The sequence below is a fragment of the Oryzias latipes genome, chromosome 10, assembly GCF_002234675.1.
Source record: "Oryzias latipes chromosome 10, ASM223467v1".
NCBI lineage: Eukaryota > Metazoa > Chordata > Actinopteri > Beloniformes > Adrianichthyidae > Oryzias > Oryzias latipes.
This window is the reverse complement of record NC_019868.2, coordinates 6563018-6577928: the sequence shown is the minus strand read 5'-3', so window position 1 is coordinate 6577928 and position 14911 is coordinate 6563018. Positions and strand designations below refer to the sequence as shown.

The following is a 14911-nucleotide window of genomic DNA, read 5'->3' as shown; positions in this document are numbered from 1 at the left end:
TTTGCCTAGTAAAACTTTTAACTGACCAAAGCTTTAGCTGACCGATAGGCACTAGTTTGTTGGTAGCAGCCAATAACAGTAGCAGACGGTCCTCTTTCTTTCACTCAATGCTTCGGAGAACCGTGCTTCGATACGTTTAGTAATTACAACAGACCAGTATCAGGCTAAATCATGGCCTAATTCATCAGCAAGGACATACTTTGTCTAAGCAAGAAAAGAAGACATTGCTCCAACCCCCCCTCAAAAAGATGCCATGCTTTGAGGTCAAACATACTTGGGCACAGTATGGATTGTCTGGTGTCAATGGGCCATAAAAGCTTCAGTACACAATAAAAGGTAAGCAATATGATAATGATGCCCTGCAACCCAAATGATTTCAACTTTTTTTCCATTTTTGGCAGATTCACTCAATTTATGGACAACTGCTTACAGTGTACAGCTGTGTTCACACCCAACGTGATTTAGGCCAGTTTCATTGTTAAAATGTACAGATGTGATCAGGGGTCCTTCGGGCAAGGCGAAAATTCTGACGTGTGGCGAGTATTTGACTATGTGAGATCAAATATCTGAACTTTGGCAAAAATTTGCCTCACATCAACCAATCAGAGACGTGTGTTGATGATGCTAACAGCATCATCATCACACGTCGATCTGAACTTTAAAACAAATCTGAATCTGAACTTTGAGATATTGTAAAAAATTGTATTCTTGTTTTCATTTTTCCCTCCTTGGACTAATGCAGGACAGCAAGTCATCAAACTGGGTCACAGACACATGAAAATACCACTGAAAGCTCCTGCAGTAGATGGTGAACCTCACCGTACTGGACAAGTCTCTGAATGATCTCATGAATAAAGACATGGAGACATGTTTACAGATGATATTCTAGAACTCTTTCAAATAAAGAAACCTGATCTCTCGACATCATCTATAACTTCCATGCATTGACTGTATTTGAGATGTGCAGATACAGTAATGCTTCCATGTAGCGATAAGGCTAAAAGCTTTAGACAGTAGCTCCTCCCACATGTGGCAGGAGAGTCTAGTTGATGTGTCCAGCAGTGAATTTGTCATGCGTCTAAACAGAGGCGGAGGAAGAGGATTCACAGTGCAAATTGCGTTTGGTGTGAAAGCAGAATAAGATCATACTGTGAAAGACATGCATGTTGTCCACCAAAAATAAAAACTAGAATTAGAAAAAGCTGGAGTAATGAAAGAGCAAAAATATAAGAAGGAAACTCACTCAGTTTTGCATTATAGGATGCTGGTTGTGCTGTATAAGCAAAGCATGCCTGACCTGCAAAAGCGCTTTGTGCAGAGACATGTTCATACTCAGTCCTTAAAAACAAGTGTTTCCTCCTATATATATATTTTTTATTTCTGTTTAGTAAATCTCACCATGTCTGTTCATCACACCGTTGCTTTATGATGTTTACATGATTAGGCTTTATTTTCATATCCGTTCTGACACTGACGACTGGTCGTGCCCTGAGAAAAACCAACAGAAACTCCAATTCAGTTCAGTGATCTATATTAAAAGGCAAAGACTGCAAAACAGAACAAACTAAATTATGCCTTAGCAATTAAAAGAGAAACTGCCTCAACGTGTAGCAGCTGAGTCATTAAAAAAAGACAAACAATTAATTCAATTCAATTCAATTCAATTTTATTTGTATAGCCCAAAATCACAACAACAGTCGTCTCGATGGGCTTCGAAGTAAAACATGAAATCAAAAGGATCACGAATACAAAGAGTTCAATAGAAAAATACTAAAATGAACTAACAAACTGACTAAGCTATACTGGCATCCCTGCCCTTAGACCCCCCTTCGCAGTAAGGAAAAACTCCCAAAAAAAACGGATTCCGGAAAAAACGAAGAAACCTCAGGGGTGCCCACATGAAGGAGGGATCCTCCCCCAGGACGGACAGGCGATTTACCAGACATCTTAGAGAAGAATTAACTTATCTAAATCTACAACTACATATATAAAAGTCCAGCAGACGAGCTTCATCCAGCCGTGGTTGTGGGGACAGTCAAAGGCGCGAGTCGAGCCGGAGACAGGATCCACAGCCAGGTGTAGGAGCAGGAGCAGAGATGAGGTACTCGGTCAGGTACAGAGCAGAGACGAGCCAGAGATGAGCCAGAGGCAGGATCCACAGCCAGGTGTAGGAGCAGGAGCAAAGGCGAGGTAAACGGTCAGGAACTGGAGCACGGATGAGCCAACTGGAGTCTGGAAGCACTCCCACTCCCCAGGAGGGGAGAGGAAAAGAGGGACAATACATGAATCGCACTGCACCAAACAGAGGCATGGAGAACTAAATGATAAATTATGATCAAGAATAGAGGAGAGGAAGGGTAGAAGTAAAAAAGGAAAGAGGACAGAACCCCAGTGCACCATAGTTACCCCAGCTTCAACTTCTAGCAGCCTTTTAAAATAAATAGTTATTATTAAGTTTAATTTAAACAAACTAACATTAAGTTAAATAATCTCTGAATACTAGCTAGTCTGACAGTAAGCCTGTCCAAAGAGGAATGTTTTCAGTCTAGCTTTGAATGTAGAAACTGAGTCGGCCTCTCTTACATGAGCTGGGAGTTTATTCCATAAGACAGGGGCTTGGTGGCTAAACGCTCTACCTCCAACCGTACTTTTACTAATTCTAGGAACCACAAGCAGTCCTGCATTTTGCGAGCGAAGTGTTCTGATTGGTTGGTAAGGGACTATGAGGTCCTTAATATAGGACGGGGCCATTCCATGTAAGGCCTTATAGGTTAACAGGAGGATCTTGAACTTAATTCTAGAATCAACTGGGAGCCAATGGAGCGAAACTAACACAGGAGTGATGTGATCTCTTCTGCTGGTTCCAGCTAACAATCTAGCAGCTGCGTTCTGAACAAGCTGGAGACTTCTTAAGGAACTCTTAGGACACGCTGCTAACAAGGAGTTACAGTAATCCAGCCTCGACGTAACAAATGCATGGATGAGTTTTTCAGCATCACTCTTAGAAAGTATATTTCTGATCTTAGCAATATTTCGCAGGTGAAAAAAGGCAGTTCTACATGCCTGAGATATGTGAGCCTTAAATGATAAATCCTGGTCAAGTAAAACCCCAAGGTTTCTAACTGTGGAATTGGGGGCTATACTTATGCCATCCAGGGAGACTATCTGAGCAGACAGAGCATCTCTGAGGTTTTTAGGACCAAGTATAATGACCTCAGTTTTTTCTGGGTTCAAGAGGAGGTAATTAATTGTCATCCAGGTCTTGATGTCACTGATGCAGGCGTTCAGTTTCTCTATCTGGTCATTCTGGTCAGGCTTCATGGATAAATACAACTGCGTATCGTCGGCATAACAATGAAAATTAATGCTGTGTTTCCTGATTATGTTTCCTAGGGGTAACATATAAAGCGTAAACAGGATCGGTCCCAAGACTGAGCCCTGTGGGACTCCATAGTTGACTCGAGTGCACTGAGAGGAATGGCCATTTACATTAACGAACTGATACCTATCAGACAGATAGGATTTAAACCACTGGAGAGCAGATCCTCTGATCCCTATGTCCTGCTCTAATCTATGGAGTAAAATACCGTGGTCGATAGTGTCAAAGGCTGCACTGAGGTCCAACAGGACCAGAATAGAAAGTAGTCCCTTTTCTGAGGCCAATAACAAGTCATTAGAGACTCTAACTAGTGCAGTTTCCGTACTGTGGTGAGGTCTAAACCCCGACTGAAAGTCTTCAAAGTGGCTGTTGTCCTGTAGGTGGCAGTAAAGCTGCTCAACTACAACTCTTTCTAGGATTTTAGAAATAAAGGGCAGGTTTGATATCGGTCTATAGTTGGCCAAGATTTTCAGAAGAGGTTTAACAACTGCATATTTAAAAGACTGTGGCACGTAACCCGTTTCCAGAGAGGCATTTATCATTGTTAATATGGGATCATTAATTAGGGGAAAAGTTTCTTTAAAAAGTCTAGTGGGAATTGGGTCTAACAGACACGTTGAGGATTTGGAGGACGTAATAATTGATGTTATTTCCGCTTGATCCACAGCAGTGAAGCAGTCTAATACTAATATTACAGAGGTTTCTATGGATGCCTCCATTTCTACCGCTTCAGCCTGTTCTGGGCTGATAATAGGAATAACTTGATTTAACTTATGTCTAATATTTGAGATTTTACTATCGAAAAATGTAAGAAAATCATCAGAGCTGAGAGAAACAGGAACATGTGGTTCTACTGAGCTCTGACTGCGAGTTAATTTAGCTATAGTGCTAAAAAGAAATCTTGGATTGTTTCCATTCTCTGATATTAAGTTTGAATAGTACTGGCTTCTAGCTCTACGCAGAGCTTTTTTATAATTTAATAGGCTATGTTTCCAGATATCCAGAGACTGCTCTGAACCGGAGCGGCGCCATTCTCTTTCCAACTTACGGGTTTCTCGTTTAAGAGAACGAGTTTCAGCGTTAAACCACGGTGCTACTCGGTTTTGTCTGACGAACTTAGGTTTCGAGGGGGCAACAACATCGAGTGTACTCCTGAGGGCTTGTAAGGCATCATTAACAAAGTGGTCATTTATACTAGGACTGATACTATGGGAGCTGGTCTCAGAGTATTTTCTCAGAATATCACTAAGTACTGGCTGAACTGTGTGTTTAAACTCAGACACAGAACGGTCAGTTAAGGTTCTTCTAAGTTGTTTCTTATTCACTGGGACAGAAGGATGTTCCAGTGTAAACTGGAAGGTAATCAGAAAGTGATCAGAAATGATGGGGTTAAGAGGAAGGACACTCAGCTGGCTGATCTCTATCCCATGGGTTAGAACAAGGTCCAGGGTGTGCTTATGACAGTGAGTGGGTTCATTCACACTTTGGGTGAAACCAACATCATCTAATAAAGCTGCAAAAGCCTTTCCTAGGCAGTCACTGGGGTCATCAACATGAATATTAAAATCCCCTAATATTATAATTTGATCAGAATCTAAGACAATAGTCGATAGGAAGTCGGAAAACTCAGTTAAAAATTCTAAATATGGGCCGGGGGGGCGATAAATAATTATGAGTAAAACAGGTTTTCGATTTTTCCTGTTTGGGTGACTTAAAGACAATATGATGCTTTCAAATGAATTATAAGCATTTTTAACTTTAGGGCTGAGAAGTAAGCTAGACTGTGATATTACTGCCAAACCACCTCCTTTCCCTGAAATCCTGGATTTCTGATAGTTAGCATAAGTGGGGGGGGTTGCTTCATTCAATCTAACATAGTCATCCTGATGGAGCCAAGTTTCTGTTAAGGCTAAAAGACTAAGATTGTTATCAGTAATTAACTCGTTGACTAAGAGGGACTTGGAGGAAATGGATCGAATGTTTAATAAACCGCATTTAATGACATAATTCTGCTTGTGAGAACTGCTGTCTGTCACTTTTAAGTTTCTATGACGCGCTCCTTTCATTTGTCTTTCAGCACATAAGCTAAAGCTAGAACCTGCTTGACTTTCCCTGCATGGGTTTTGCACCGGCACTAACCCTAAGGGAGGTTCAGAGGAGCGTTTTACACTGCTGCTCTGCGCCCGGGTCTCGTCTCTGGATTGTCAGGCTAACAGACTAAGCCTAGCAGAAATGTTTCTAGAAAGAAGAGCGGCACCGTCCCGGGTGGGATGGACGCCGTCTCTCCGCATGAGACCGGGCTTCCCCCAAAACGCGCTCCAGTTATCCACAAAACCAACGCCGTTTTCTGGGCACCATCTAGAAAGCCAGCGGTTAAATGATGAAAAGCGGCTGTACATTTCATCACTGACTAAGTTCGGCAGGGGACCAGAGAAAATTACAGTGTCGGACATCGTCTTAGCCAGTTTACACACCGAAGTTACGTTTAACTTAACCACCTCTGACTGTCTCCGTCGGGCATCATTACCGCCTGCGTGAATCACGACTCGACGGAACCTGGACTTATTCTGAGCTAACATCCTAAGGTTCCCCTCGATGTCACCAACTCTGGCCCCCGGATAACACCTGACTGTAGCCGCTGGGAGCTCCACGTTTCTAACTTCAGAAGAGCCTATAACCAGAGTTGAGTGTTCAGCGGGTGTGTCGCTGAGGGGGGAGAACCTATTACTAACGTGGAGTCTCGGGTGCTCTAAGTTTTTGCGTTTAGCACTATGTTTCCTCCCAACCGGTACAAACCCCTGACTGTCTCCCGGCTGTTGGGAGGGCGCTGGGGTGCTAGCTAAGTTAGCCCTGGTAGCGCGGCCCGCGCTACGAGTAACGACATGGCTAGCCGGCTTAGCTTCCACTGTGCGGAGCCGCGCTTCTAACTGCTCCAGCCTGGCCTCCAAGTCTAACACAAGACTACACTTAACACACCTACCCCTATCTTCACTAAAGGAGGCAGGATCATCACTAAACATATGGCACATGGGGCAGGAGAGAGGAGGAGAGGCGGAAGGAGTGGTGGTGGCCATACTAGGTTCTAAGCTAAGGCTAGCGGTGTTTAAGTAAAGAGAAGTGGTTTATTTAGCAAAATGAGAAAAGTGAACAGAAAGCGGTTTAACAGTGGTGAATTAGCTAATAAAAGGTACTAGATGTGAATATTAACCCAGATAACCCTTAGAGTAAGCAATAGTAGTAAGGCTAATGCCAAACAAGAGGACAGCAGTCACACAACTAGCACTGGGAATATCTCACCCGGAAATGACGTCACAGGAAGAATTAAGGAGAAAATGAAAAACAATTAGTTTTAAAAGAGTTAAAAATCTTTGTGTGCAAGCAAGAAAATATCCCCCACCACGCCATGGTCAACAGCCTGAAATGTTTATAAAAGGCAGGATGGATCCATGCTTTCAAGGTTGTTGATGCCGAATTCTGACCCTACCGTCCAAATATTGCAGCAGAATTGGAGACTTATCAGATCAGACAACGCTTTTCCAACCTGCTATTGTCCAGTTTTGGGGAGCCTGTGTGAATTGTAGCCTCAGTTTCATGTTCATAGCTGACAGGAGTGACAGTCTTCTGCTGCTGTAGCCCATCTGACTCAAGTTTGGACCAACCTAGAGTCCAACAACCATGTCACATTCAAAGTCACTTCAATCCTCTGTCTTCCCCATTCTGATGCTCGGTTTGAACTTCAGCAGATCGTCTTGACCATGTCTACAGAAGTTTGTGTTAACGAGCAGTTGGACAGTGGTACTGTTTTATATTGTATTTAGACATTATTCTAGTCCCTTGCATCCTCCAAAAGCCAGATTCATTACCTGTAGTTCTTATCTTATGATTCATGACATTCCTGTTCTATTCTTGTCTTTGCATCATCTTCCCAGCTTCTTTTCAAAGTTGGAGGATAGCATACCAAAATATTCAGTTCTTCATCAGACCACTAGACATTGGCTTTCTTTTCAAAACACCTATTACAAATGTTACCTGTGTTTCTTCTGTTTGATACATATACAATCAGTTATTTAAACATTTGTTTTTAGAAATTACCTGAAAACAAAAACAGAGTCTGAGAGTGATCCAACTGCCAGATCAGGGTACTGGTTGTTGTCTATGTCCATGTTACAAGAGAGAGAATATCCAAAGAGATTCACTGTTTTTAATGCAGGTGAGATTACCTGAAAACAAAAAAAAGCATTGTGAATTTTTTGTCTGCTTTTGCTGTTTTAATATTGGCTACCACAGATTTTAAATTCTCACAGAGATAAAATCGAACTGACCTGGGATGCTTTTTTGTGGACCCCCTCTGCTGAGCCACAGTAAATGTACACTCGACCGGAGCCTTCATATGGAGCTCCAACAGCAATATCTGTGAGCAGGAAGGAAAGGTAAACCCAAGACAGAAAGGCTGAGTCCGAATTCTTCTGCTACCCCTATGGCTTCTCCTTACCCCTCCAATTGTAAGGGCATTTGGAGGGGTAGGGTTGTCCAAAATGTTTTTTTAAGCGCTAACTCTCGCGGCGGACGGCTTGGCATCCCTCTGCCGCGAGGGTGTGGAGAGGGTGAGGAGAAAAGCTTTCTGCCCTTGGATGTGCCTCTGATGCACAGAAGTTTACATTTAAATATAAGTAATGCTTTTTGCTTTAGCATGACTTTTTTAAAGTTATAAAGCTGATGTTTTTATGTATTTACTTTGTATGTATAGCGCCAGCAGCTCCACGCTAACATAGCTGACCGGCAACTATTGATGATGTCATCAAGTGGGAGTAACGTCTGAATCTGAAGACAGTATTTTTCCATAACTCTCTGTTTGGAGGGCTAAAAGTAGGGGTAGGGAGAAACCGTAGGGGTAGGCGAAGAATTCAGGTTCTGCCAAAGGCTTCCTGGAAGTGCCTTTTTGTGCAAAGATCAACTTTCAGAAGTCTCAAACCTCCATAACCATCTTGATTAAGGTCTCCTAAGTTTTCCACTGCCAGACCAAACATGGATTCCCTTTCTCCATGGAGTGGCACTGGAACGATATTATCCCAGTGTTTCCCGTTCCTGTTAATATAGATGAAGACGGCTCCTCCAACATCCTCATTTTTCATATAGAACTGAGGGGCTCCAACAGCGAGGTCTTCCCACCTGCACAAACCAGAAACACACAAATAAACTGTGGAGGCCTAATGGGGGTGTAACGATTAATCGATTTATATTCCTACAACACAACCAGATGGGTTCTTCTGAGGTAAGTTGGTAATAGAATCAACATATGCCATTATAAAATTGTTTCAAAATGAAATAAATCAGTTCAATTGATATTGGAAAAAAACGTTTGGATTGAGACACAGTAGGTTTAATTTAATATGACTTAAAAAAAAAGACCATTGCAGCGGACAACACACACGTGATGATCCCTTCATCAATCCAGTCCAATGTGTGGAAACATTATATTTTGCAAAGACATGTGACCATACAGTGTGCTAGAATGTTCTAATAATGTTCCGATTTTAGGTGAGTGAATTGGATTGAATCGAATCATCCAAAATGAACCAACACCGACTATGAATCGTATCAGCAACCACAAATTATTATATGAATCAAATCATTTGTTGTAATTAATCATTATGCCCCCAATGCTTCATCATCTCCATTCTTTGGCACGCAAGCCTGATCTAGCAATTCAGGCTGTTACTGCAGAAACCTCTGAATAAAATAAACAGCATCGATATTAAATGTACAGTTGAACTAAATTCAAGAAGGATGTTTGTAGCTTTGGATGGTTCAACAGGATTAAACTGAAATGTAGTTTGTATCCATCAGCAAGCCTAGCATTCATGAGAAAGGGTAACATGTTTGACATGAATTTGACACAGACTTATTATACCACAGGAACACTGGCCTTATCAACTGCACAGTAGATACTACTACAATTGTGTGGGGTATTTACCGTAAATTCCGGGTTATAAAGCGCACCCCATTACAAGCCGCACCCACCTATTTTTACGTGCTTATATATTTTTGTACATACACAAGCCGCATCAGTATACAAGCCGCTGCCTCGACAAAGCGCGTCCTGACTACCAGAGTGTGCATGGGTCATTACCACACTGTGGACAGGTACTGGCCTTGTCTCAAGCTCATATATCTAATTACACCCACAGCTGAAACAGCATGGACCTCTATTCTGTTCACAAGTTCCTCAGTTATGGGTTTTTTTATTTGATTTTTTTAAATTTTTTTTAACTTATTGACAAACTAGGTATCATACATAAAATTACTAACAGTAACCATATAATCAACATTACATCCCTCAGTTATGATGAGGAAATTTACATCCGCGATCCCCCATTTCCCATGAGTCTTAGGGGCTAAAGGCGGGGCCAACGCCCGGCTCGCCACACTGTTGTTCGTGTTTAAGAATGAGCAAGGAGCAGCAGTGCATGGAGGGGTGAAAAGGAACAGCTCTCCTTCCACTTGTGTCGCGGCAGCATTATGGTACTAACGGGGCTGGTTAAAAAACATCAGTAAAATAGCGCGCGCCTCAGCGCGATACGCGCGCCTCAGCGCGGCGCGTTCGTCAGAAGCTTCCTTTCACAACAAACACTTGTTGCTCCCCGGACGCCTCTGCGCTCCGCGCTCGCCAAGCGGGCTCCTTGTCTCCCCTTCCTATCCGAAAAGCTCACACGGCGGCTGTGAGCTTTTCAATGCAAAATTCCGCTCAGTCAGAAACCGTAAAAACGACCAAATGGATTTGTGTTTCCAGTCGTGTCCCGACAAAATAAAGGCTGATGTTATTCACACATATTTACGTGCAGCCAGCCGAGTCACTATGACTCAGAGGTAAATACACTTCTGAGCATGCGCTGTTCTCTCCGTCACGCACCTGACCGGCATTTCCATTTTCTGATGGGGGATTTTTTCACGCTGCTTTTAACGATTGCTTTTAACTTGAAAGCTTTATCATATTGTAGCGGCGATCAAGTGCACGTTGGGTCTAATGGCACCAAAGGATTCTGGGATGCGGCCGGGCATGCGTGTTTCTTTTTGTTGAACCATGACTGAAGTGTCTAAGACCTGAAGTGACCTCCATGCTGTTTGGCTGCTCAGAGGTGTGTTAAAAAAAATGACTTGTGCTTGGTGGTGGATGGCGCATACAAAACCATTCACCGAGCCCGAATGTACGTACATGGCGGCCGCCAATCAAATCCATAAATTAGCCGCGTCACAGAATAAGCCGCAGGGCTCTGAGCGCAGGAAAAAAGTAGCGGCTTGTAGTCCGGAAATTACAGTAATTGATCTGATCTTTATGTGAGTGTGTTACCATGATAACAAGTCGCACCACAAATCAAATAGTCCACTTTTTGAAAAAACATGATTTAAATCTAAAAGATAACTAAATTAAAGTCCTGGAAATCTATTTAATATTTTCATATAAGACCATGGTATGAACAGAATGTGTCCAGTATCAGAAATCAATGGACTTCGCAGAAGTATTGGTCCTCCGCTTCACGGCAGACAGTTTGCGCCTCTAGATTGTCCATTAATTTCTGATAATGGACAACTCATTGAGCAATATCCCTTACTTTTTGTTGAATTTGTTTGATAATGAAATACTTTTGTTTTTCTGTGCTGCTTTAGTCAAACAATGTGCTCTTCACTGTTTTTAACAAATCTTCAAACCTATTTAGCTGAAAATAACAGGGTCAATGCAAATATTACTATAAAACTTATGCAAATTGTACTAATATATTTCTTCAAACTGGATCCGATGGATTTAAAGTATTTTTACCCATCAGCGTTGAGATCGACAACTGCTAAATCGTAGCCAAAGGAGGAGGCCAGGCCTGGTCCAGAGAGAACATGTTCAACCAGCAAGTTTGTCTTAACCTCAGGATCTGCCTTCAGGAAGGCCACCTGGCCGCTGAAGCCTCCTCGGGGGGCTCCTGACACAATCGTCAGCTCTCCTCTCCTGACTAAAGACATTCCAGAGTCCACAGAGAATCCTGAAAAGTGAACAAGTTTTGCTGTTTAAACTCATGAAATAAATTGTAACCAAAAAAAAAAAAGGAATGAAAGTTCTAAAATTTAATCCAAACCAACCCAGATAGCTGTTTGCCTGGAGAGGAATGACTTCCTGATCAAAGCGATCTATAAATCCAGTTTCTCGAGAATTTTCATTGGTGTAGTCCAAGTTATCCAAGGGTTCCATGCGCACAATTCCTGTAAGAAACATTTGACAAAAAAGGACAACAAAAATAGAATTACATTTTTAATGACTCAAATTTACTTCTGAATAAATAATTTATATGTGATCCAGGAGGATTTCCCTAAAAGGTAATAAAAAGTAAGAAATATTTTGATTGTTAAACACATTTTGATTTAGTCCTAATTTTTTGGCATGAATTTGAATGGGTCAACATTTGCATGACATATTTTTGAATTTCACCTTTCCACTGATAAGCTCCTGGTGCTCCAAAAAGCACAGAAGTGTTATCCTTGGCAAACGATGCTCCGTGTCCCTGTTGGCAGTAAGCGAACCACTCGTGGTTGTTCCGTCGATTGGCCAAGTGTTCATTATCACAAACCACCCTCCGCCACGTTCTCTCCTCAGTGCCGACCTGCAGGTGGTCTCCTAGGAGGTAGCACTGACCCGTCAGCAGGTTAGGGCTGTAAGGGCTTGGATGCTGATATCGATGAGCGCATGCCTACAAGTGGAAGACAAACTGTATGTACACTGGCACTAACTTTTGTTGACTTTTCTTCAACAAGGTTGTGAGTCTCCCTTACCATTACATTTTTACCAACACCTTGGCTTGTGACTTTAATTCCCATCCATTGGTTATTTGTTCCTTTACTACTGAGGAACTCTGGAAGAAGATAAAACAGAGCACATTTGGAATGGGTTGTGTGATTCTTCAGGAACATTTAAACTTGCTAACAAAAGGCAGATTTTGTGAAGAACTGCAAAACATCCTATTGGAAAACACACAATGGCCATTCTAGTGCCTCCTCTTGTTTCCAAGCTTTAAAACTTTGCTTGACTGATGAAGGAACCGAGGCTCTCATTCTGAGCATGTCTGTATATTCTAGTGTTGCAAGCATAAAACTAGCCCAAAACTATCTTAAAAGCATAAGTACAAACTAACTTTGTTTTTTTTTATGTGGACAGCTGGAGTTAGTGTAATGGTGGTATTTTATAATCTACTGTTTCCATTTCTTAATTTACAATTCCACAGAGAATACAGATTTTAAGATGTTACTTTACAATATGAAAGCCCTAAGTGCAAAAGTTAAAAACATGTTACTTATTGTTTTTTTCTTTGTTGAAATAATACTTGCCACAAAATCTCATTCCGTTGGAAAGCCTGTTTTAATTGTAATAAAGGGTGCCAAATCTGTAAGACTGTGCACCAGTGGAAGGATCAGCAGATCTGCAGGGGGTGGGTCAGAGCATAGTCCTCATGCTGCATTCACACCGAACGGAATTCGCGTGTCAGGGGCTTCCAGTTTCAATGTAAAGTCAATGTAGAAACGTTGTGCAGAGGTCTTGCGACGCGATTTGAGCATTGAACGTGGTGTGTCAGTCTGGCAGTGGCGCGTTTTGGCAGTGGCAGCACAATTTTAGCATCACTGTAGGCTTGCTAAATTTCCCATGTAGAACCAACAAAAATATTTACAGCAAAATTAAATGTCCGTATAGCCCAGTTTTAAGGAATGTACTGTATTTGATAGTCATTGTTTTGCTTTCCAATCATTTCAGAGGGAGTGGGAAAATGTCCTTTTTCTAGAGAAAATATATTGTTTTTATCAGAGCTCAAATTTGTGCACATTTTGATCAGCAAGAGGGTTGACTTATGGGTGGCTCAAAACTCAATTCACTTTGTTAAAATAATCACAGATTTTACTAAATATTGAAGAGGTTGGCAAAGTGAAATCTGGTCAGTGATCCCATCCCACGTCTGGCTTCATTCTCACCATGATGTCAAAGATTATTGGTCAAAATGCCTAGTTGCAAGTCAAACCAACGTACCTGTGTTTGTCAGTCTGGCACTATCAAGTGCTTGATGGTTTGAGGTCAAGACTGCTGGCAGGTTATTTCATTTGATCAACTCCTAAATTCTGGAAGTAGTTTCTGATAAACCTCACTCTGTGTCACAGGATAGAATTCAGTCCTAGACTTAGAAATATTGAGTTGCCACAGATAAAAGAATCTAATGATTACATTTCTCTGTACTGAGACTGCTTCCAATGAGGACAAGCCTTGCTTTTCACAGGCAACCTCACACCGTCACACTATCTCCACCAGAGGTTGATCTATTTGTGCAGCAGCATACAGTAGCATTGGTACTCATCACATTGTGACCCGATGAGACCAGAGGTTGGGCTGTGTGCAGTCTGTTCTGGATTTTCTGTACAGAAGGTCACAGACTATGTGGTCTTGACTGCAGATTTGTCAAAATAAGCTACTTGACCTGAATGCTGATAGAATGAAGGAACTGTCTTCTTGGTGGGCCTTCTCTATGTGGTGTCCACTTTCTACTTCTTCTGTTATGAGGAAATTTCAGCTTGGAGATGGCACTAGAGCTTGCTGGAAATAATGCTGCAATTGTTTTTTTGGTTGAAAAACCAACTTTAGGTTGCCATGTAAAAGCACTGGTTAAGTTGATTGGTGACCGTCCAATTAGCTACTAACTGGGCTACCTACTTACAACTGTAACAGAGTCCATGCTCACAAATGTTTACAGGTGATCCCTGATTACACACGGCTATACCAGAAGCTCAGTGACTGTCTCTCTTGACGGTCCTGCTGGATTTGAAGGCATTGTCAGTCCAAAGGCTCTATGGTAATTTTTCTCTCCCCGCTGGATAAACCATCAAATGGTTCCCAAGAAAGACAGATGAAGTACAGAGGAGCATTGTTACAACAAAAAAATAATCTGTCTAAAGCTAATTTCCTCACTTTAGTACAAATAAAATGACCATTACAGCCAGGTTAAGATAAGAAAACAAACCTTTGTGGTCAAACTTGATGGGCTGACAGTGCTCAGATGCTGTGCTCAAGTCACACATGTAAACAACTCCTGTAACATTCACGTGATCTTGGTGTTTCGCACGTGGGGCTCCCACAAGCAATCTGATGTAAAACAACAGGCAGTGAGGGTAAACATAACATTTCAGCAAACCTGAGAGAAATGACTTCCAGCTTCACTCACAGTTTCTTTCTGGCAGGACTCAGCTGCTCGTGAAAGGCAACAGAAAATCCAAAAAGTGTCCCCGGATCTCCTTTTTTCTGCATGACATTTTCTGTGTCCAGGTTAAAAGCCGCAACATTGAAAAGTTGAAAGTGCAAAATAATCCACAGAGTCACCATGAGGCAAAGCTTTAACATATTGTGCATTAGAAAGAGGGTTCCCATTCTATTGTGCTTTTTATAGAGAGCACAAAGGAATATAAAGAAAGAGACTGGCTTGAGCGGGTGCTCACAGTTCCCTGTAGACGCCTGCA

General features: G+C 41.9%; 1 protein-coding gene across 1 annotated transcript in view; it reads right to left on the bottom strand.

Annotated features, from left to right (window-relative positions):
• The window catches only part of LOC101172910 (integrin alpha-6), a 20998-nt gene extending 6087 nt beyond the window's left edge, over positions 1-14911 (bottom strand). The window contains exons 1-11 of the mRNA XM_011479857.3: positions 14620-14911; positions 14419-14540; positions 12194-12273; positions 11853-12111; positions 11507-11626; positions 11196-11409; positions 8352-8548; positions 7702-7790; positions 7472-7599; positions 1399-1488; positions 1244-1308 (exon numbers count right to left, since the gene is read on the bottom strand). Of these exons, the coding sequence (XP_011478159.2) occupies positions 1244-1308; positions 1399-1488; positions 7472-7599; positions 7702-7790; positions 8352-8548; positions 11196-11409; positions 11507-11626; positions 11853-12111; positions 12194-12273; positions 14419-14540; positions 14620-14822 (1567 nt within the window). The 5' untranslated portion in view covers positions 14823-14911. The remainder of the gene's footprint in view (positions 1-1243; positions 1309-1398; positions 1489-7471; positions 7600-7701; positions 7791-8351; positions 8549-11195; positions 11410-11506; positions 11627-11852; positions 12112-12193; positions 12274-14418; positions 14541-14619) is intronic.